Raw genomic sequence first — 25,149 nt, 5'->3', positions numbered from 1 at the left:
TCTCCAGAGGTCTGCTGGACTGCTTCCAATAATGCTGCACCACATTCTCACACCCAGATGCAGAATATTTGCTTGTTAAAAAGATTTTAAAGTCACAGCAGATGCTCACTATTTAGTGAGAAGTTAACCCTTTACTGGGACGTCATCCAGAGTCAGCGTGCTCTTCGTTCACAGCCTTTTCCCTGTAGTCAATTAAAATGCTCAGTGCAACTTGGTAGATTTTGGCATGTTGAATATTTCTGCTACAACTTCTTCCCACACATAAACTACTTTAAACTTTTTTGGAGAAGTTGAGGGGAAAAAACAGGAAAAGGCTGTGTTGTACAAGGGGAGTTTTATGGAATGATTTTAAACATGATATGACCAAACTAGCCAATACCGGAATTCTGTGATGTGTGATAGCTCAATAAAAGACTTACAGCCTGGAGACAACGAGGCTGCGTCTTAAGATTGGCCAATAACGCTGCAAAATCAATGTTTAAGCTCAAAGGCAGTCTTTGGAAGACGCTAAAACTTGTGATGAAATCAATGCCTCAAGCACAATTTTAAGCTTTGCCAATCAATTCTGTGCCATATACACTGATTAAACAGTGATTTTTTTCCTGCAACATTGCAGCATGATGCATCATACAGTAATGTGAATGACAGTGGGGTGTTGCTGGTGGTAGCTGCAGTACGCTCAGCACCTCATCTCACAATCAAAACCGCATCGGCAACCTTGTTCACATTCATTCTGAATGACAGCATCAGAGCAAATTGTGTCTGGCTTTAATCTCGGGAGAAATATGTCTGGTGAATCTTGATGAAGATGGGTCTCTGCTACAAGCTCTTTAGATGCTCGTTTAATCAAAGCCGCTGCATGCTGCTAGCCCGCGGCTCCACTGTCGACTGCCCTCGGGGGATTAAAGCTGATTTCCCTTTTGGCCAGAGTCACTTTTGTGGGGGTCCAACTTGCTCTGGCGCCGGGTGAGAGGACTACCCTTGTCACTGATACCTTGCTTACTGTTGTTTGATGCTGGGCATGTCTCTGCGGCTCTCCAGCTCATCTATCACAGTAACTGTGAATGGCGTACGGGGACGGCAGAGGAACAGAGGAAGGCTACTCCCGACCCTCCCGTCTCTCGCTATATACTTAGTAATCTGTGCCAACGCTGTTCCCTGAATGGAGAATGGAGACCTTGTGTTCTGAGGCTCCAGATGGGCAAAAATAACACAACACACACCACTAAGACTCTCCAGGGGAATAGAGGGTGAAAGTGTGACACAAACGAGGAAGATGGCGAGGATAATTCAGAAATGACTCAATTGTAACCAGATATTAATGTGAAAGACCCCCTCCTGATGAAGCCAGTTCAAGTTTTTGATGCTTCAACTGTTAAATAATAAACAAGAATGTTTTTGTAAAAGTTTAAATAGATTTCTGCTTGTTAAGCCATGTTTTAGAAGGTTTAATCCATAACATTACAAGGGAATTATAAAAACATCAAATTTAATTGCACATTGTGTATGTACAGCACAGTCTTGCACAACAAACCACACACTTGACACAAATTGATCCAGCTGACAAAGGATACAGGCCTGTCTGTGGCAAGGAAATAGTACAAATCATCAAACAGGGGCCATTAGCTGCACAGTTTATTTGCCTCGTACTCCGTGTAGTTTGGTTGTCTGGCACTAAAAGCTTGCAGGGCAGTGAGTATCCTGGTCACGTCTGCACTGGACAGTTTGAGTCTGTGGCGGAGCAGACAAGCGAACAGATCCACGTGTGGGGCCCCTGGAGGCGAGAGGCGGTTAACCCTGTAGCGCAGCTCCACCAGCTGCAGCAGGGCCGAGTCCTGTGATCCCTGAGTGTACGGGTAGTCTATCTGCAGAATCAGGTCCTGGATCGCCTCGGGGTCAAAGTGCACGCTGTATCCGAACAGCTGCATGCTGTTCACCTTCATGTAGCCGATGTTGTTGGACGGCTCAGCCGCCTCCAGAGACTCGTAGAACAGCGTCACGTTTTGTTTCCTCCTGTCACTCCCACAGCGTCCCTGATATTACTCCTCAGGTAAAAATGAACAGTCTCAAAAAAGCTCTTCCATCTGTTTCCAAGAGTCAACGTCCAATTATAGCAGTCCAAGGGGATATCCAGCTTGGTCCGCTCCCAGTCAGGGTATCCATGCTGACCTATAGGCATGGTCCAGCTCTCTGAATGGCTTCCTCCAAAAGGATTCACAAACAGCGACAGGGCGGGCTCCACCGTGCTGTTTCTGGTGAGGCAAAACTGCACAGTGAGTCCGAGGAGCACATGAACACGGTTGGATTTCACCCGGTTGCTCTTGAGGGTGAGCAGCATCCTTTTCCTCCACGAGGGATCAAACCAAGTGTTGATGCGCACGTCGTTGCTCACAAATACAGCGTGCAGAGAGATGCGAGGGTCACGCCGCTGCAGCAGGTAGCGCAGTTCCAGATCCTGCAGATCTCTGTCACTCTCCAGGCCAAGGTAGGGGTCGGTGGGGTCGGGTACAGCGGGCCGGCAGGCTCCCTGGGTCAGAGAGAAGCCGGCGTTACAGCTGGAGCATCGAGTTCGGTTCTCTGTGGAACAAGAGGCACAGCGGGAACCGTCGCCCACTGAGCAGGGAATGAGGCCCTGGCAGGGAGGATGGTTGTAGGGGCAGGAGCAGCTGCGACTCTCATCGCTGTATACGCCGACCTGGTTGTTCTCACTGCAGTACAAAATCGAGAGAGCGTAGCTCAACCAGGAGTGCAGAGGCCTGAGGGAGAGACAAGAAGTGTTTCAGTGCCAGAATCGGGTTTAGAGATGCCACAGTTCAGTCTTGGCTATGATGTAATATCTCATTTGTATTTGTCACTTTTCGTGATGATACAATAAAAGAAATGTTTTGCCCAAGAAGATGAATCCTGCGTCTGCTGTTGTTGATCTGCAGCAAAAACAATTCGAGCCAAACTCAGACTCAGCCGGAGTTACAGAAGCAAAATCAGATCAAAATGAATATTTTAATCTGCTGAATGTGACTTAGATGGGTGGCAATGATGCATAGACCTGCATATAAACATATGCACCTGTTCAGGAAGCTTTGTTGTCTTTTTTCTCAACTTTATGCTACTTTCAGAAATATAATAATGGTTTGAAAAAATGACTATGGGTAAAAGGAAAAATAAAAAATAATAACATTATGCCTCACAGGGATACAAAAATAACAACCTGACTTAACCAGGTACTCTAAGCCACTATTGAATTTCTTTTTTACAACCACAAGGGGTGTGATAAAGAAGTATAATTGGAGCGTGGACTGAGGGAGCAGTGCCTGCATTTGAGTACTACGCTGATGGATTGTGTCATTTAGTTAATTTCCCTGCCAGAAATAGCTATCAACATGGAGTGTTCATGAGAGAGGAATAAATCTGACTGAAGTTATGACCACAGTGATCTCAGATAGGCTGCTGAAATAGAACATCCAGGTGGAAGTGCTGATGAAACGGCAGTAAAAAACAGTAACGGTAAGAAAAAAAACCCTAAAAGAACATAAGGATATATAGCACATGAGCAACATGTATTACAGCACGCAGCAGCTTTAACTCCTGGATGTGGTTCTGATACAATAAATGAACTATTAGATGGGAGTTCTTAGGATTGATTGTGATGCAGGTTAAAGCTGCAGACAGTGAAACGTGTCTGTTTGGCCAAACACCATCCCGTTTGTCTCCCACCGGCTGGAACAGAGAAGCAGCTTTGCTCCTGTCAGCACTTTTCACCTCACTCCACAACTACTTTTCCTCAAGTGCCTTCTAATAAGTACCGTCTCGCTCTGCTGCTTTCTCTCATAGCCTGCCGCATAAATCATTCTCATAATTATAAGTTTTGGGGAGCACCTTGGGTTAACAGGCTGCAGTATAAATATTCCTCCCTCTTGTTCCTGTCTCGCTCCTTACCTCGGCCTCTGCAGGATTATTTTCGGATGTTTTCGGCACCTCTTGCTAAGGCTGAAGAGCTTGTTAGTAGTGCGGCGAGCTTTGGTGAAAAGCTGGTTGCTACTGGTCTCCAGCTGCCTGTACCGCTGGAGCAGGCTGGCGTCCGTCCTCCACAAGTGTTCCACGACAGATGTGTTTACAGCGTAATGGGTTGGCAGTTTCCCAACAAAGCTCTGGAACTCCTCTGGTAGGAAGGAGAACATGAATAAGTAAACTCTGCCCGTGGCTATAAGCTGCAGGGTAACAATATCCAAAAAAAACAACCAAAAAAAAAACATGAACAACTCTCAATTCCTCTTTGTTTGTCCCAGAAAATCAAACAGCTCACGAGGAGGACTAAAAAGCTCGCCAAGAAAGTATGTTGTGTAATTTTGATTTCCCTCTGGATCTGATCTCGTCACATCAGAGAACAAACTCTTTTCTTTTAAAAGACGTTATTCACACCTGTTGTCTGTCTCTCCACATATATAGCGGCGTCTACCTTCAAAGAAACCAGTCTCTAATTAGACATGAGTGACACTGAAAGCAAAATTGCTGTTCCTGCCATTAACAATGTGGAAGTAAGACAGGTTGCCATGGCAGCAGTAATCCATCTATCCGTCCAGCTATACCCGCTTATCCATTAGCGGTAGCAGGGAGGCTGAAACCCCATCCCAGCCTGGCATTAGCCAAGAGGTGTGGTACAAACTGGACAAGTCACCAGTCCATCAAAGCACAAAGGGACAGACAGCCACTTACATTCACACCTACGGCTCATTTAAAATCACCAATTAAGCTAATACGTGCTGTAGACTCAAGCTGGTGACAGTACAAGCCCCTGCACCACCATCAGAACAGTAATCATCGTGTCAAACCTAACAAAAAAATTACCGTATGTCAGAAAAGTTTGTTGATGATTTGGGGGAACTTTAGCAACCTGTCAGTGCAACATTTGCATACAAAACCGCCAGTTTCTCACTCAGAAAGAGGCTGAATTCAAGCTGTAAAACGGGCAAATCAGAAGAGGTCAACATCAGCACCACAGAGGTCAAAGGTCCACGGCTTTGTGAGGCAACATCCAGTTTATACGGCTGATTTGTGTCACCATACCGGCAGCGAATATCTGTGTAAACTGTTGTGTAAATGGCAGTTGAGGCTACTAATCTTCTCCGCCGTGGTATTGTGTGTTTATGGTAATCACAGCAGTGTCTCAAAAACAATGCAATAATGCATCATTACGTGCCTGGAACACAGGCCAGGTTTGCTGTAATTGCTAGTTCATTTATTTGTGTCTATTTTTTTATACCACTGAAGGGCATAAATATAAGAGGAGTTAATGAGGAAAACACAGTCTGAATGTACACATGAGACCTTTGAGTCGGTGTCAAACAATCAGAGCTTTGAACCGGAGCAGAGATACAATTGGCATTTGGATTTCGTAGTCATCTTTTCCTTTTTGTTTGGACAAATTTCGGCAGCGGTTGTTCTGTCATCATTAGAGAATTAAATAATTGTTATTTTTGTAAGTTAATGACATGACTTTAAAGTAGTAGTTTGTCCCTTTTGGGACAGTGATTAGCTTTGCTTAGCAGAAACAGTGTAAACAAGGGCAAACAGGCAGTGAAATCTGTTTACCAGGATGTGTTCTTGCGATTGTTTGTTAAATTTGCAGCATCAAATTGCATCAAATGTTCTCATTATCCATGTTGTTTGATTAATAAAGAATTGGATAATTGTTTGTCAGTTTAAATTGCAGTAGTTTCAGTCTGAGTTGTTGCCTCAGAATTAGATTTTTGAATGACAAAAAGACTTGATTGAAATTTTCCATTTCTGTGTTTTCAGTCAGACTGTGCCTGGAGCCAGTGGTAGACTGGCTAGAGCAGTCGTATTATGTATTTAATGCAGCCCAGCTGAAGGATTTGGAGACATATGTGAACATTACTCACAGGCGGAAGCCATGAACCAATGCATTGTTTTAAAAAATATATATTTTTTGGCATTTTTGCCTTTATTGGACAGTTGTAGTGGAGAGAGAGCGAGAATGAGGGGAAAGAGAGCAGAAGATCAACATGCCGTAAAGGTCTATGTTGGCCAGGAATTGAATCAGGGACTCACTGCTTGAAGGCATTTGCACCCATGTGGTTCGCTCCCCAACCACTCAGCTATGAGAACTGTTATTGTGGTTGCTGCTTGGATTAAAACGCCTTCATACTCTTTTTAGTGTACTTCTCTCCCCAACCGGTGCCGACCCAGAGGGAGCGTGGTCACATAAATACATGATTTAAAGTAAAGATAATATTATTATAATAATGTTCTAGACAAGGTTTTGTCTATAACTTTAATAATGCCAAACATATAGATGTGCCAAGAAATTACTGCGTGATTCGATGGTCTGTGGCTGCCTGAAGACTCCCCCAAGCGCTAAAGCTACAGTCCAACCAGTGCAAAACACAGAAATGGAAAATAAGAACACTGAATAAATTTCTAGCTTTTTGGGTTGAAAAGTCTAATTCCGAAGCAAAAACCCGAAAGTAAACAATGAAAAATTAAACTGAGAGACAATTATGCATTTGTGAAGTAATCAGACAAAAAGGATAATGAAAGTTTTAATCCCATTTTTTCATTTGATTCATTTTGGTTTATGCAAATAACTGCACAGAGCTCCTCAGACTCTACCTGGACCTCCGAAGCTCACAAATGAACCATTCTGTACTCCTGGTCATGGTTATGTTGTTTCTATAAAGCTGCAGGGCTTTATAAACAGCCGTGAAAAATGAGCCAACAGTGAGTAAAAATATGAGAAAAGCAAAAGAAAATCCTTAGAAACTTCTGTTTGTTAAAAGACAAACTAAAGTGCTGCTGGTTTTGGCCTTTCTTCGTCTTTGTTAACAAAAAGAAAAAAAACACTTTGTCGTCCGACGTTTCTCTCCCCAACCAATGCGGCCGACCCAGAGGGAGTGTGGTCAGATAAAGACATGATTTAAAGATAACATTAAACAAGAGTTTGTCTATAACTTTAATAATGCCAAGCATATAGAGGTGCCAAGAAATTATTGTGTGATCCGATGGTCTGTGGCTGCCTGAAGACTCCCCCAAGCGCTAAAGCTACAGTCCAACCAGTGCAAAACACAGAAATGGAAAATAAGAACACTGAGTGAATTTCTAGCTTTTTTTGGTTGAAAAGTCTAATTCCAAAGCCAAAACCCGAAAGTAAACAATGAAAAATTAAACTGAGAGACAATTATGCATTTGTGAAGTAATCAAACAAAAAGGATAATAAAATTTTTAATCCCATTTTTTCATTTGATTCATTTTGGTTTATGCAAATAACTGCACAGAGCTCCTCAGACTCTACCAGGACCTCCGAAGCTCACAAATGAACAATTTTCTGTTGTTACAGTTTGGTTTTAGTACAGAATAAAGCAGTTGAATATGGTGCTTGATATTTCTTGAACATGCTTTACTTGTGTACTTCTTCACGACACTTCAGTGAGAACAGAGGGACTGACTGAAACCTTAAAGCAGCCCTCAGCACATCAGGGCATCAGCACAATCGTGATCTGACACAATGACTGACGGGTCTCTCGATTCGGCGCCAGGCTGCTGCCAGTGTTGGACAGCCAACAATGCATTTAGAACAAAAACAAGAATGACTTCAGCTCTTGAATTCAAGTTTAAATGTATTTGTTTTTGAGGGGGGAAAAAAATGACCTGTGTCCTGCGGTCCAGCTTAGCAAGGCAGATTTTAAAAGCCAATGTTCCATCTGTGTTTTTTTCATTTTTTATGTTTTTTTGAAAGCGCTATTCACGCTGACATTTTCAAGTTCCATTTCAGAGGGTCATAGTGAATTAATTTCTGACTCACCAGACTCTTCAAACTCCTGGTTGGTCAGCCTCCAGGCGTCTCTGATGCGCAGCAGGTTGTTCTCCAGAGTGTCCAGGTCTGAGTGGGGGCAGTTACATTGAGGAAAATCCACGCCGCACTCACACCAGCAGTCGCTGTTCTGGCAAACAAACCGGCCCTCGGATTTACAGCCAATGTAGTCGAGAGCTGCCTGAATGAAGCGGGTCTGTAAATACCCCGGTAGGATGACCTGCAGCCCTGTGGAGCATCAAAGACAAGATGTATTTATAGAAGAAAATACTTGCAAACATACGGAAGCGTAAAGCCGAGCACATTTAGCGTTCTTCTTGAAGTCACTGAACCCCATTAAAAAGCCAAAAATAATAAATATATCCTTTTAACACAAGCATTGTCTGTATATCTTGTTCCTCTGTGTAATCCACTGTTGTCTAAAAGTCATTAAGCTCACATATATCATCCTGCAGCTGTAATTATTCACAAGAAAACTAAATGTGTATTAATCTGCTGTTGAGAATAGTCCCTCAGAAACTGACTATTTACTCCTCTTTTATAGATTTCAGCTGTTTTAGCAAATTACTGCCCATAAAATGACATATCTGTCGCAGCTTTTAACCCTCTGAACCCCAAAATCTGCCAGTGGGTTTAAAAGGCATGTTATATTTATAAAATAACACTTTTTAGCAGCCAAAAAATGACTTTATTCTATGCGTCTTGCCAAAAAAAAAGGAAAAAGAACATATGCACACCTAAATTCTGTAAAAAACAGAAAATTTTATGCTTCTTTCTGCAACTGTGAAGCCATTTGTGACTCAGTAAAAGTTACTTGACAAAAATGTAGGGACTTTAGGGCTGAACTGCAGGCAGTGTTTACACAGAGCATATTTTAGACAAGTATGAAAGCAAATTAAAAATAAAAGTAGTAGATGTTTCTAACTGCTTAATGCCAGTGGGAACTTGGTAAAGTCTTGTATGTTGATTTCAAATTTTCCCATTTTTGTATCATAAAAAACAAAGAAACTCCACATTCTTTTTTTATGATTTATGGTATTATATCTTTGTTATGCTGCACAAAAGACATTGATTTTTCTCTACTTCTAGTCATGGTTATGCTGTTTCTATAAAGGTGCATTACTTTATAAACTGCAGTGAAAAATGAGCCAACAATGAATAAAAACATGAGACAAGGGGGGAAAAAATGCCCAGAAACTTCTGTTTGTTAAGAGACAGATTAAAGTGCTCTTGGTTTTGGGCTTTTCTTGGTCTTTGTTAACAATAAGAAAGCAATATTTTAACGTCAGATGTTTCTTGTACAGCCGCAGTTTAGACTTTTGGCAAAATAAAGCTTCTTCAATCGTTGCACAGATGAGAAGATGATAAATATTAAGGCTACTGGCAGCAGCTGTTCCGCTTAGATTCCTTGAGTCAGGGGGAAACAGCAAGCCTGTCTAAAGGTGAAAAACCGACCACCTACCAGCAGCTCTAATTAACATGCTGCAGCCTGTTTATATAATTCATATTAAAACCAGAGGAAAAGACAAGCTGTGGTTTTAGCAGCCAGACAGGCATGAGAAGAGTATCTCATCTAATTCTGCATAAGAAAGAGAAAATGTTTTGCAGAATGTCGAGCAAAAATGAGAGAGAGCACAAAACATGTCGGTTACCTTGCAGCTGAACTTTGTTTTCTGGACTGTGGACCAGCACGGAGCTCACAGTGTCCAGATTGTCATAGTTGCTGCATCCCAGCGGCCCAGTTCTGGTTTCAGTCACCTGCAAGCATATCGAGAGAACACAGCAGCGTGACCGTTCTGTCTTGCGCTTTTTCATTATGCAAGTTCAGTGGAGAGACACTTTCTTCCCTCTCCCAACCCTGTTCCTACAGAGAAAACCCCGTCTCAGTTCAGACACCCGTCACTCTCCTCTTAACTTGCATGTTTTGATTCTTTTTCCTTGTGGCGTTTGAAGAGAAAAAGTGTCATCAAAGGCATCTTCTGCCTCAAAACGACTTGCAATGCGATGAATCACTGTGAAGTAATACTGAAAAGGTCTTCAATTAGAACGCCTTCTCTAGTCAGACAGAATAATTTGTTCTGATGTGAGAAGAAATCAACTCCCCTCCGACTGAAAAACTTTTAACTGATTCACTTCATAATTTCTAAAGGTGATTAATCTTGATGTCGAAGTCGCACATCCACAGAAATACATAACTTACACTGAATTAGCATATGCTTTTTATTTTTTTGCTCAGAGTCTTTCCTATTTCTCACTGAATCCTCGATATCATATGTGATTTTAATAAATGGCTACACATCGCAGGTGCTGCTTCACATTGCTCATAAAAACGAGAGGTGTTCATCTGCCCCTGCCCTTCCCTTTTTCTTGCTCTGATCTTCAATCTGTCCAAACTCCACACCCACTGCAAAGTGGCAAATGAATGGAAGTCAGCCCGGCTGGAAATTAATGGAATGATATCTTTAATCCATCAAGCTGATGCATAACCGCAGGAACACGTTCTCATTTGGGGGGGCACTTGTCTTCATCAGTGGCTACTCGCTTTAGCATCTACGTTTGCCCCTCGGGCTGATTAATGCGCACACTCTAATAGCCACTTCAGATGATAAAATGCATGATTGGTGTTTTATACTTCAGGACGCACAACTGCTGCTGCTCTTTAAAGCTCGCTTCCGAGGAGGCGATGTCCTAGAAACCTTATATTTTACTGCTTCTTCTTCTGCTGCTTGAAAACAGCCAGTTAATTGGTGCGCTATAGGTTGTTGCCTGTAACAATGAATCAGATCGTGATAAGAATCATATGAATTGCTTGTTCCCGCTTCTTTCTGCGCTAAGAGATTTTTTTTTTTTTTGCCGTAGTAAAATACACGTGAGAGGAAAAAGTGGAAAACCAGATTTGACAGTCTCGCTGCTCCCCTGCAGTCACAACAGGTGAATCTGCTCGTGTCAGGCCACTTCTGTAAATAAGCATTTGTTCTTAATCCCACCTGATTAAAGAAGTTATGGGTAGAAAGTCCCTGAGCTGGTATTAAGGGATTTGTTAAAGTAAGTTGTCTTCAAGTTAAGTTCTCAAAGTGTCACGAATTAAAGCTTTGCTCTACATGTATGTCAGCAGTGGAGAGCATCATTAGCAATTTTTTACTTTAAATATTTCTGTTTAATATTACTTCACACTACAGTGAAGAAAGAATCACTGTGCATTTTACTACACTACGCTTATTTTAAAGCTGTGGTTACTAGTTTATTTATTTATTTATTTATTTGTAATCCGTATGATCTATTGAAGACACATTTTTACAGATTACATTAGCTTAGATGCTTGTGCAGTCAAATTGGTTACTTGGAGTGAAGATACCTTATATAAACTCTTCATGCTACCCTTCTGACAGTAACTGTAACCACTGACATTGTATGTAATGTCGCATGGAGTACGTCTCTGCATCACCCCAGCAAAGTGAGAAGCTCAACCGCTGAAAGTCGGCAAATACAACATTTTGACCGATAATTTGTTTTAGCCTCTTATCAGTTACCAGAGGGAACCAGATTAATATAGTCAGGCTCTCTTTGCATTAGCTGGATTAACAAAACCTTAAACTCTGATCAGACATAACGTTGGTTATCAGTTTTCTTTGTAAATGCAGATTTTATGCTCTGTGCCAACTGAGTTTTCTGCACAAAATGGACTAATAGCATGCTAATAGCAAAACAGGTTGCTTTAATGGGGAGTGTGAAGTCAAAGGCAGAGCATCCCCAAACACCCACTGGTGGATGTAAGACACACTCCAGGCCTGAAGGGGCAACATCATCAGCAAAGGAGTGGAACCAAAAAATGACAACCAGTGCTTCCACAGGGTCACAATTTATCTGGGCACCGTCCCATCCAGCATGCTATAAAATGTCTGGTGATCAGTTCAGTCAGTCTTCCTTTGATCATGGTCATCACATGAAGCAAGACACGGCTGCTGTTTGGACCTTGAGGATGCAACTGGTAGGACTGAATAAGAAGACTTAAATGTTTATTTTGGGTGAAGAACTTGAAATGTTTATGTTGTATAAAGAAATTAAGGTTTAATTTGATGAATTTGGTTCACACTCAAGTCAATCTAAATTTATTTAGTAAAAGTGTATCAACCTGTCACCTTTCATTCCACGTTTAAATCAAAATCAACAATAAAACAAAGGAAAGAAAGAAGACTGAGTTGTCCCTCTGTGACCCTCATGGCCAAACAGGCTTTTTTCAAGTTTGAGCAAAGCTGTGTCGAAACACACCCAGAACTTGACAGGGAGCTATGAAGAAAATGAACATTTCGTCTGGCAAAATGCCCTGTTACTGCAAATGCAAGAGAACAAACGTGAATCGTGAACACTCATATATGTATTTTACCAGTTAGTGTACTTGATGTCTGCTGTTTATGTCTAACATGACAGCTGTACATCAGAGCTCTAAAATTCTAAACTTTCTTTACTAAACATGATATTAAATACACAGATTTAAGCCTTTGCCTTGATATTATAGACTGAATAATCTCTGATAAATATAATTACTACTCAAGTTTATAATCTGTGTTCTATTAGCTACAGAACTAGTCATGCAAAACAGTCTTGGCAGTCTTGTAAATCAGGATCAAACAAAAGCAAATTTATACATTTTCTGCATCATCAACTGGACACATATATGTTCCCATGGCAACACAACACATACAGTTTGTGTTACTGTAGCTGCAAGGCTTCGTTCAGTGGTATTACTGACGTACGGCTCAACAGGTTTGCACATACAATGAAAAACAACTTTGTAAAGGATGGCAATGATTTACATCCAAGAGTCTGAACAAAAGCTCCTCTAGAGAAGGTTAGCTGTGCAGCATCAGTTACCATGGTGATGTAGCGGCTTAAAAGAGAGCCACCTTCTTAGAAACTGACTTTATGCTCTACATAGTTGACCATCTCACTTCATAGTACACCCCACTGGTGATTAGTTCAATGCAGCTTAGCTTAAGATATAACTGTGTAAACGTTTGTAAATGTGGACCTGCTATATGTGGTTAAATCGGTTTGACTGTTTTTTGTTTGTTTGTTTTTTTCAATTCGGCCGGCCACTTCAACCCTTTGCTCCCAAAAGAACATATTTGGGGATTTTATTTGTTGTGGCTTGGCCTGCTTATTGTTATTCAGATTACTTTATTACATATAAAGAAAAAAATTGAGCCCTGTGTTTTAGGGTCATTTTCAGAAACTGCAAGCTTTTCCATTTGGGAATGCCATTTTTATATTTGATATAATATCACATTTTGAAAGCGGGACTTGTATCTCAAAACTCATAGGTATGTAACAGCATGCTGAAGAACACTGGATCAAAGCAGCAGCACTGCAATGAAAAGCAACCTAATACAACTTGAACATAATAATGTGTGTACGCATCAGGTCTGAAGTAATTTTCCTTCCCCGAATAAGTCCTTCGTGAATGTTCAATAAGTTTAACCAAAAGCCGAGCCAGCCCAGCTCGATGCTTTATATCAGCCCATTCTTTTGTGTGAATGCTGGAGGCTAACAAACCGTGAGGCAGGAGGGCAACACAGCTACCTTCAGGCACAGAGTATATAGCGTTTTCATTTCCCACCAGGCTACTGATGCTGTATTTACAGTTTTCTTACTTCCACATACCCGTATGGCAGAGGATGCAATCTGGAGGTGGTGCAATCTGCGCAGGGTGCTCTCTCTGTCTGTGAAGTAGGAAGCAGCCAGCTGGTGGAGGGCTTCCAGGGTCACCGTCCCCGTTGTATTTGACTTCCTGCTGCTGCCTCGGTTGCCCTCGGGCCCCGAGGCCGAAGACTCCTGGCTGAGCTTCCTTTTGTCCACAAATATCGTCAAAGATTCCTCCCCTGGTGACAGTCAGGCAGAGAGAGTGAGAGGTTCATTAGCTCTGACGGAGCAGCACTAATCACCTTTCATTAGTATCTTTTCAGATATCGGATAGAAAAGAGCAGCGGTGATTAAGTGCTGTGGGGGAACTGATGGTTTGGATGATTGGAGGAAAAGGCACAGACAAGGTCTCCGCATCTATTAAACTACTTATGAATAAAAATGGCTTATTCAAGATCATTGATCAAGTTTGCTTAATTATTTTAATTACCCTAATTAAAATAGCCAGAATTACATTACAAACAAAGCAGATCTGAGGTCAGCGCTGCCTCTCTTAGACGCCACACTAATGCCACTGTCAGCTGCGAAAACATGCAAGCTTCATTAAGTGTGTTCAAACTTCTTAGATTTTGTTTGAAGTGCTCTTAAAGAAAACTCTTAACACTGAAAATCAGCACGTCTTTTTTTTTTCTCAAAGAAGTGATGTCACTTTTCTCCAGCTTGCCTCATCTTCTATTACAAAAGCTGCTTTTCCCAATTTTCTAAGTGTAACCTCAGAACTCCATGTTCTCCAGTGAATCGCTGCAGTCACCACTGGGTAAAAAGGTCATAAAAAAGGCCCGTCACTAAAAGGCTGAGTTATCAGTGGAATACATCAAGTGTCTGAGGTTTTCAATCAGAGGAGGGATGAATGTGTCCGCAGCAGATGCTCTTTATCAAACCTTAACAACCTGAAATCGTCCCTTAACTTTAACTGCATGTCAAGACCATTTTGTCAATACGGATCTTATTGGCTCAATTCCCAAACTTGTTTCTCATCACCATCACCAGCACTTCCATATAGGATGACATTTGTGGCTGCAGAACAACCTCTACTGCACAGAGGATAGGAACATACAGTCAGTGTATAAATACACAAGTAAACAGTCCCACCTCCACACGTGTCAAACAAAGACCAGCAATAAGTTCCACTGTTAGTCTTTCTTATTTCCCTGCAGATGTGTTTTCCTCAGAAGCCACTTTAACCCGTCCAAGGCTTCCCAGTTTGACTACAATAGAAAATATTCAATCTCTCATCTAATTCCGTGTTGACTTATTTCTGATTGCTACTCAAATACCTGCGCTAACATGTGAAGATTTGTGACATTATGATAGGTACAAGTCCTGATGTGAAATTTGTGATTTCCTTCCAAAATGACAGAGCCTTTTTTTTTGTCAACGTTTATGTGGCTCCGTATGATTTTATCTACCACTGTTTCATTTCAGTTTGATTTATTTAACACCAATTTACAACGCAAGTAATTTTTTCAGGCACTTCACAGATAAAGAGCATTATCCCTTTGAGTAAACTCTAAAGAAGAAACTTCCAGCAGAACCAGGTTTAGGGTGGGCAGACGTCTGCCGCAACTGGTTAGGGTGAGGTGGTTTTGTGTGTTTCCATTTTTCTGTCGATGGACAACATTGTCTTTTTTATCCCTTTAAAGGGCATTCTTTGAAATATTTTGATATTCACAATTTCAATCCAAGCGTGTTATTGGAGGATGTAAGACTTTGTTACTTTTGTGACATTTTTCAAAATTTCTAATTATCATGTTTGAATTCAATGTCAGTGAAGTTACTATATATGCTTCTTTGCCTGTTAGTGGTTGAAAAAAAAAAAAAACTCATTCCAATAATGTATGTATCATCACTTAGCACAACTACTCAACTGTAAAATGTTTGAGTTTTATCAAAAAGCCATGGTTAGTTTTGATGTTTTGATCATAAATATGGAAGAGGACCGAGCTGCAAATCAGTCTTTTTCCAACTTCGGAGAAAAGAGAAAGTTTGATACGTTCCAGGCCTCTCCTAGTGTAATGTAGAGTGGTCTTCGCTGATTGGCTGGGTGAAAACCACATGCTTCTTGACCTCACTGAGAGGCGGGAGCAACACCATATTTAATATGTGCGGAAGTTACCAAATATGATCAGTTCCCCCATGAAGGGTTAAATTCTGACCACTCTTGTTTCCCAAACTTATCCAAGCAATTCTGGAGCTTTTTCTAAACTGAAACACAATCACAGAAAAACAGTCAGGCTCATACCACATAGGTGCAAACGCATTTTAGCCGTAAGTCCTGAGTTTGAGCCATGGCCGACCCTGCATCCCACTCCCCTGCTTTCTTCCCCCACATTTCCGGTCTTTCGCTACTGCCACTGTTTAACAAAAAAATGAAAATGCCAAAAGACAATAAAAAATAAAGAGTCATTCCGAGCTGACATCCCTATCGGCAGGATGACATTTGCCCTGTTCAGAACGTCCGCTCGCCCACTATATGATGAATCAGCCGTTTTGTAAAAGACGTTCGAATTCTCAACTGTAAATTTCAACCACTATATTGCACGCCACAAAAATGTCATCAAACCCACCAGATGTTGAGCGCAGAGCATCCATCGACTTAGAGCATTGTGCATTGTGGCCTGTCTCTCTGATGTCAGGAGGAGAAGAAGACAAAGAAGGTTTGGCATCAACGTCAGCTGCTAGTGAAAGTCATTTCCTTAACTGGTGAGCATTCAGATGACTCAACCGTGCGGTGGCTCATCTCCTCTGCCTGAGCAGCAGGATGTCAAGAATTCTGAATAAAATGCCGACAAAAACCGTATGTGAAAATGTAGTTACTCAGCCTGAACTGCTCACATGTTAGTGATACTTTTTAGTACTTTACAGTACACTTGTGAAATATTTGCAGCTGATCTACTACAGCAGTGGGTCTGTGCAATTAGCAGAATTATTAAAGATTAGTCTATAATTGGATACTTGCAGCTGCAGTGTGCATCATGCTTGTTCAGGTGGCAACAGCACAGCCAAAGTATGTGGTAGCATAGACTGTATATAAAGATGAACGTAGCATCTGGCTCCAAAAATGAAGCCCACCCGGAAGTGTCAAAAACTTGCAATATCACGCCGTCCGCTAGGGTTGGCTCCAAAAAGCTTTTGCTCCATAGACCCCAATTCATCACCGGAAAAAATAAAATTTGATAGACTGATTTTCTACAGCTCAGGATTTTTTTCCCATTAGTTTTCATGGTCAAAATGAGAGATCAGGTGGCCGATCTTAAAATAAATCAATACTGAATTTTAAATAAATCGTTAAAGTTGGCGGAGCCAGGGGGCGTGGCTATACTTGATTGACAGTCTTGTCTGGAATGATTGACAGATCCTTTTATTCCGAAAGCAGCAACAGAAGCCTCTGCGGTAAAATGTGGGCGGGATAAGAGAGTCTTCAGCTCTCAGTCTGGCCCGCCCATAGACTGGTCCTGCCCCTAGTTGCTCTCCGGTCCAGCCTGTTTGATGACGCTTTTTACGTCACTGGCTCCAAAAAATCCAAAATGGCGACCAGGAAGTAGCAAAATCCGGGCTTCATTTTCTCGGCGTTGAAACCAACGGGTGACGTCATGGTTAGTTCACGCTTGTGTGATAGATAAAGTTCTTCAGTGTTGAGGAAAGATGTGCCATAAAAATCGCCTCATTGTGGTGTTCCTGTGCTTCAAATGTGCTGCAGGTGTCCTGACGTTTGTTTATGCGACAGAGAGAATAACTGGTGCATAATTATGTAGCGGCATTAAATTTTAAAAAAACTACATAGTGGGTGAGTGGACAGTCCAAACCGTTATTCTTTGTCACTACTTTCAAAAACTGTTGCAAAAAAGAGTGGTAGAAAACGGATTAGGTTTTCAGAAGGAAACAAGAGATTTCTGCATCCACGTTACATGTTTTGTTGACGTATCTGTGCATTGGGAAATCTTTCGTTTAACGTTTTGTGGGTTTACAAACATTCACACAGCTTCTGCCTTAGTTTCTGATAGACATAAAATTCCAATCGCTGCTAAACGTCCATATCAAATTAACAGACACAGGTCATATCAGGTATTTGAGGCAATGATAATCTAAAAAGGCAACAAAGAAGCCTCCAAAAACACATTAAAACTTCTGCATGCAACAAAAATCGATTTCAGCTCCATCATTCTAGCACTGACTGTCCAGTAACAGCAACAATTCTAAAGTTCACGTTCAGGCCAGCTCGTAAGAGTTTCACTGTGTTATTAAAATGTTTTGAGTTGCATTTGGGTCGACTGTGGTCACTGACAAAGAAGACAATTACATCTTTGTGTTTCCTGTGATTTATTTCTTGGATATTGACAGCCAAAACTAGTATGTACTCTGTTGGAGTTTGGCCAGTTATTGTATTTCTGGGAATAAGATAAAAGCAATCCAAACCTCAAAATAATCTTAAATTGCGTGAAACATCTGCAACAACAGTTGTAACTAAATTAGCATTTGAATAGCTCCATCCAAGCACTTTTTTCTCCCATGAACAACATACATTTTTGAAACCCACACTTCAATTTCCTCTAATAATGCATACTTTGTGACAATAATTTAATAAAGAAAGACAAGATGAGCCAGTCGCATGGAAATTATAGTGTTGTTCGACAGCGATCGACCGCCGTTTATGGAACCCTGCTGTTCTGACAGCAAACAAAACAAAACAGAAACATTTAATCTGTCTCTCCAATTTACTTGTTGTACACTAAACCAGAGTGATTTGATGCTTTCTGCGGGCCAAAAAACACTGATCCAGAAAAATTATTACATGCTTTGTTGCCTAGAAAGCAACAGACGGTAAAATCAGAGCCCCATATGCTGGAAAAAGGAAGACACAAAATCACATTAGAAGCTCTGTGAATCAGGCTTTACTTTGAAGCTCAGCGTGCTCTACTGTACCTCCCAGAGTGGCAGAGAGGAGGAAGTGGGTGCCATATTTCTTGATTAGACTCTCTGTAATCGTCTGGAGGGTTGGCCGCCTCCCCAGCTGGCGGATGGTGTGCATGAAGTCGGGGTCGAGGGGCAGAGCCAAACCGCCGCTGCCACCAAAACTGTCCCGCTTCTCCACCGCCAGGCTGTTGACCTTCCATCGACCAAACTCCCTGGAAATGCAACAACAAAACACACCCACAGAGAGACATTTACTCACTTTGTTGACGCCTTTCATTGCGTTCAAGGGCTCCGGACTGCTGTTTAACAAGCGGCGGTGAAAGGAGGTGAATGTGTACAGTGTACTGACACACATGCATAGTTAACACGCTATAGATGAAGCTGTGATTCTCTGAGGAGCTCTAATCATATGTCTGATGTACAAGAAAAACACATAGCTATCTTGTTGTATTTATTTAATTAAAGGCATTATGGAGGATGTTTTTTTTGTTTAATTTGTCTGATTCACATAAAATGAATATACTGACCTTTAGTGGACTTGTATGTATGGTCTCTAAAAGAATAAAAAAATTTAAAAAAATAACAGTGGACATGGCAGGACCTGAAAAACATCAGCCAATCAATGCGCTCAGACCGAGGCGTTTGCTTTGCTCCCTTTCCTGTCAATCAAAAATCTTCCGGCTCAGGCCTAGTTACGTAGATTACGTACGCCTTGGACTTACGTGTTTTCTGTATGTGTTGCTTTGGTATAGCTTCGTAGTTAGCTGGCGACTTGTTTTGCTCCTCTTTTTTTACATAATGGCAGATAAAGATCCAGGAGGACCCAGCTGTAAAAGACAACTTCACGAGTGCTACACAAGTTTCTGGAGGGGGGCGTTTCTTCGTAAATGTTAAGAGGGGGGAGGTTAGAGGGGGGTGAGGGAGAGGTTGTATGTGCGCATGCGCATGCTACGTTCAAAGTCGTAGGAAATTAAATCTCCTCTAATGCCTTTAAGGCTGTGGTCGGCCATTTATTAACCACTGAAATTTTCATTTGCACTTCTTGAAATAAGAGTTTGCATGTTCTCCCTGTGCATGCGTGGGTTTTCTCCGGGTACTCCGGCTTCCTCCCAGAGTCCAAAAATATGCTGAGGTTAATTGATTACTCTAAACTGCCCATAGGTGTGAATGTGAGTGTGACTGTCTGTATATGTAGCCCTGTGACAGACTGGCGACCTGTCCAGGGTGTCCCCTGCCTTCGCCCTAGTCAGCTGGGATAGGCTCCAGCACCCCCTGCGACTCTAGTGAGGATAAAGCGGTGTATAGAGAATGGATGGATGGACTTCTTGAAATGACATAAATAACATGGGAACCACAGGGGAGCCATGATATTGCCTGGCTTCACTTAATAAGACATGAGTGCCCTCGAAAATAAGATTAATAAAACTTTGGGGGGTCTCTATCATAGAGACAATGTGGTATTTCTACCATGCATGTCTATTTTTCTGTATCTTCACACTTATGTGTATGTATAATGTAGAATTATACTGTTATTGATATATGTTTAATGCACAAGGGTGGTTAATCACCGATTCACTTTAACTCAAAGATCATAAACTTTCTTGACGCCAACAATTCATATATTTATTATTAGGATTAATGATAAAAGTCAAATCTAGTCATTTATAAGTTACTGATAAAAAAAAGAACAGTGAGCCCACCCAAAATGTGGTATATTTAGCAGCATTAATAGAATAAAAGTTGATGTTTGATACAAATTTCGCATTGTTTTTTGTCCAAGTCATCCAGGGATTTGTTGACCTTTACACTTGACCTCTTTTTATTCTCTTCATTGGGTTCAGCCAAGTTTGCCTCAGTACCACTTGGATTAGCAGTCATGTTCGAACCATGTACTCAGCATTTTAACCTCCATTTCAACGGTGCCTGAATGATAACTAGTTTTTATGCTCTCTTAATCACAGTCGGTTCTTTTTTTATAGCAGCCTGAAGCCTCAGGCTGTCACCAGCTGCCTGTTAGCTTAGCAGTCACTTTGTTATTTATTTATTTTTTCTTTTTTTTTTAGACAGATTTGAAAGAAAATATGATGTTTTAAATACTGCTGGTGAGCATGGTTTTTACTTTTTGCATATAGACTTAAAGTTAACCAGCTGCAGGCGGTAGCTGTAGATTTAAGGATACAAACACGAGAGCGGTGTTTATCGCATGGAGCTACCAGCGCTCTAATTAAATATCATTAAATAAAACTGACTGAAAATATCATTGAGGAGCTTTTACATTTGGGAGAGGGAGAGTTTTTCACATCCTGACCTCAGTGTTTTTCGAATCCATCACAGCTTGGATCACAGCTTGTGGCGTTCAGGCTTGTCCAAAGGATGTCCTGTGCAGAACTTGATGCAATAAATCAGCAAAGATCAGCATGACACCGATTCTTTTTTTACCCTATTTGTGCCTTTATTTTCCTCCTAAATATGTGTATATAATTTACCAAACCGTAATCTATAATTTTTCGCCTTTTTGGAAAGAATACCTAAGGTGGTTGAGAATCAGTGTCGGGGTTGTTTGTACAGCTTTAAGTAACTGCTGCACGGCTGAAACACAAACTTATTGGGATGCAAGGCTGTGACTCCCACAGGCGTGAAATATAGTCCCACATCATCAGCTGCCATCATTTGTCATCTTGTGCCCTTTGGACACGAGTCTCGCTGAACTCTGGATACTCACAAACCGCCTCTCTGCTGCTGCTTCCCTCCTTAGCACCAGTTAATGTCTACCTCTCCCACAGTGCTGCCTGCTGCTCTGTGTACCTCCCCCTCCTTCTGGGAGGCCATCAAATCACTGCCATGAGAAAAATGATCGGCAGAGAAATAATTGGGGAACCGGGACAGTGTGGAGTGTGTCATTACAGCCAATCATCATAACGAGAGGACAGGCTGAGAGTCCGTCTCTCATGGACAGATGGCTATTGTAGCTCCGGCCCAGGGTTTAGCCTACAGCTATTCCATCAGCATGTGGCACGCGAGAGAAATGTTAAAAAAGAAGGAAAAAAAGCGGATGCAAACCCCAAGGCTTGCTGTACATATAGAAAAGCAATACAAATAGAAAGAAACGGTGACGAAAACAACTTTGCGAAATGGAAAGAAAGGCTATAAAAGGAGGAGCAGCTGAGAGCAAATCGACAGCTTAATCACATGCTGTGCTCTGACTGACAGGCATTGGATGTTTACTGTAGTCTTACTGCTATTAAAGAGGTCAGAGGGGATGAATAGCACTAAGGGCCCAAGGCTATTTAAGTAGAAATACCTATAGAAAAATATGGAATATGTACAAGCCTATGGGAACTTTGTAAAATGTAGTTATGACATATTTTTAGGGAATAATTGCCTTCAGTGTTTCCACAGCTTCTGTTCCTCCCCTTATCTCTGAAACACGAAATAATAAGTCACATCAGGCGGAGGAACTGTAGGAGTGTTTTAAATGGACTTCACTGTCAGTTATCAGCTTATTACGGAAAGTTTCTCGTTTTATTTTTACCTCAGCTGGGTTTTATTTTGGAATCCTCAGACCAGCCTTCAGGGATCAAAATGTGTTTTTCAGAGCACAGATCAGTCTGCTGTGGGGTTAAAGGACCCTCAAGAGGTGAGATAACAGCCAGCCAGTACAGACCATGGTAGCCCTCCATACACTGAGCTGCCTCTTTGTCACTTTCAATGATTTTCACTAATTATGGAAAACAAGAGGCCCTCAAGTCAGGGGACTCTTGGCAAATTGATGCTTCAGGCCCACTGAAGCGACACAGGTGTCAGAGAGAGATAAACACCACAGCCCCAAAGATTCCTGAAGGAAGATAATGGAGGAATTGATTTATGCACCTATAGATACACACAAGAATCTTTTCTCTCACTTTGTTGAGCACCAAAAACGTCTTCAATCAAACCTCACAAGATTGCAGGAAGAAAATATCAACACACATCGACTTCCGACAAAATCACGAGCACAAATCAAATCCAAGCCCATCTGAGTGCATGTGTGCACCTTGTACACTGAAAAACACTCTTCTGCACACATCCAACAGTTGCGTCAGAGCGGATATACATTGTCTGAATGAAAGCTTGCAAGGACTATTTAGACAAAGGCGGGCAGCAGCTCGGGGACGCTGCAGGAGGTCGCTGGGGGGATGTGTACCTGGGATTAACTCCTGCTGCAGGGGTCATTTCTGAAACAGCAGCAATTACATGAACCATCCCATGCAGAGCTGGAGATGGGATTACATGTTTGCTGGTATTCAGATCACAGGCTCCAGGAGCAAAGAGTACACTTTGCGTCGCTGCAGTGGTTCAGCACTTCAGATCTGCTCATCAGCTTGCAACTAATTTGGTGCAGGTGTGATACCTGTGAGGGCATCCCTGAGAGGAGGCTGGTTTTCATTCCAAACACTTCAGCAGCTGCTCTCACTGATAAGTGCTCATCAGTAAAAAGATCCTGTCTGAGTGAACGCTCACAGCCTCCAACCTGAAACTCGTCTGAGAATCACACATGCATACATCACAGGTAGTGTAAAACACACACACACACTTCTCACCTATAGATCTTGTATCTGGTGCTGAAGCCCTGCTGATACCTCTCCGCAGCCTCCGTGAACTCCAGGGACTGCTGGAAGGGCCCTTTATCCGACAGCAGCCAGCCCAGGGAGCCGGGGGCGCCGTCGCTCTGTCCGGCGGCTGAGGCTCCAGAGGCGGCGGCGGTGGCCCTGGAGGTCCAGCAGCAGCAGCAGCAGAGCCAGAGGCTGAGAGCCGCCCCCTCCCATAGCAGAGACAGCCGCTTATGACTGATTCTCTGACAGCTCATGCTTCTTCACCCAGCGACACCTCATCCTCTCCGGACTGGGAGGAGGACAAATATTAGGGGTGAAAAAGTGGCGCGTCGTGCAGATTTGGACTGTGGTCGAGAATTCATGTTAAATCCTCTCATGCCGACATGAGAATGAACACACAAACACTACGATCAAGTGTTTAAATATGCTGATAAAAAAACAACACACGGAGCCTACCTGATCTGATTTGGCAATAAGAACCAAAAAGACGCGCTCTTAAGAATAACTCTTCCGATCTTGCCAGAGCTGCGAATAATTCTAAAATTGGAGGGGGGAAAACTCAGCGATTCAGTGATCCGATAATGAATCAAGTCCGTCTTCTTTCTCTCGCAACTTGATCTCTCCCTCTCTCTCTTTCGCTCAACTTTCTTTCGGGAGACGATCCTCCAGCATCCGCGCGTCCGTCCGCGCCACGGCGAGGAGAAGTTGCAGCAGCGGAGGCGCAGAGGAGTTCATTGTGAGGACGTCCGTTTTCCAAGATATTTCCAGAAGGTTTTATTTCTTAACGCAAAAAAAGGTAGATTACACCATCCTGTTCGGAGCGACTCGTTTTGTGTGATCCTTAAAGTGGCTGCGTGAAACCGAGGGGGAAAAAAGGAGGAAAATGTGTGTAAATGATGCGTTCAGGCTCTTATTCTCCCCCCTTTTAGCTGCGTGAGCTGGTGGATGAATGTGCGCCTGCTTCAACAAAGAGAGCTTTTCTTCCCCAGTTTTTTCTCTCTCTAAGTGAGATAGCAAGAGGGCGAGCAAGTGCATCATGATGAGGGCAATATATACAGTGAGAATGATCAGTGAGAGGACTCTAGTTCTTCAGGGGTGATGCTGGCTTGCATTAGGACCGCTTCCATCATTCACCCCTCATAATACATCCTCATTATTTGCCATCACAGCTTGTACCTCTCGGAGTTGCTCAGTAAAAAGTGTTAAATGCAGTCTGATAATAGGCTAATTATCTCCCTGTGTGTGTTTTTTCTCTCTCCCCTCTTTTATTGTCCTGTGCCACAGCTCCACAGCCTGCAGCCTGCATCACTAAACGGCCCACGCCAGCCTCTCCTGATGACACGCACGTTTTGCTGGATTTACCTGAGAATAATTACAGGCCATTAAGAGGGAAACAGGTTTCTTGGGGTAATGTGATTCGAGTTCAGGAGTGCACTCGGTCTGCTGCCCCTGAGCTTCATAATTTGCACAGAAACTACCTCTCTTCCGTCTAAAAGGATGCTTAAGTTCCAAATTATGCAAAAGAAATCGTTGACCTGTAACTTGTAAATAATATACTTGGAATACTCAAAGCATTTCCTTATGGAGAGTCCTCATTAAGGATGGCATTTATTTCAGACAGTGATGGCTGAGACAGGTGCAGGGACAGATGCAGATTTTTATTTTAAAAATTTCACCCCCCCCCCCCCCCCCCCCCCCCAGGCCTACCTTCCCTGCAGCTACATCACTATTACTTGATGCACATGCGGAAGCTGAGTGATGTGAGAGGAATCCTTCAAATTATGGCGCATGAGAAAGCAGGGACGTGGTGTGTTGAGGGATCCACAGGTACAGGAGATGAATCTCTAATTAGAGTCTTGTGTCTGTTCTTCAGGGGCTGCAGGAATGAAAAACGGCTAAGATTCACAGTGAGAAGTGGGTTTATGTCGGCGTTATGTTTGCAAAGAGAGACGTTTGTCTCCTCCTGTCATCATGTTTGTCATTTACATTCAAAACCTGATTGACAAAGACCTCCCTGTGTTAAATGGGCTGTGAGCAGAATGTCTGCTGTCCACGATGGGGTTGAATCAATAGCCTGCTTCCATCGATTCCCTTTTGCTCTAATGTTATTTCGCA

General features: G+C 42.2%; 1 protein-coding gene across 1 annotated transcript; it reads right to left on the bottom strand.

The window, feature by feature from the left end:
- Window positions 1–1,433: 1,433 nt before the first annotated feature.
- Window positions 1,434–23,550, bottom strand: LOC110964372 (BMP/retinoic acid-inducible neural-specific protein 3). Its single transcript, XM_022213082.2, is given in 8 exon segments — window positions 1,434–2,030; window positions 2,033–2,756; window positions 3,937–4,159; window positions 7,820–8,056; window positions 9,481–9,586; window positions 13,490–13,707; window positions 18,452–18,654; window positions 23,023–23,550. Coding segments are annotated over 8 exon segments (2,385 nt in total). The 5' UTR covers window positions 23,289–23,550; the 3' UTR covers window positions 1,434–1,622.
- Window positions 23,551–25,149: the final 1,599 nt, after the last annotated feature.

Source organism: Acanthochromis polyacanthus, chromosome 9 (genome assembly GCF_021347895.1).
Source record: "Acanthochromis polyacanthus isolate Apoly-LR-REF ecotype Palm Island chromosome 9, KAUST_Apoly_ChrSc, whole genome shotgun sequence".
Lineage (NCBI taxonomy): Eukaryota > Metazoa > Chordata > Actinopteri > Pomacentridae > Acanthochromis > Acanthochromis polyacanthus.
The sequence above is the reverse complement of the archived record's forward strand: the minus strand, read 5'-3'. Positions and strand labels throughout refer to the sequence as shown.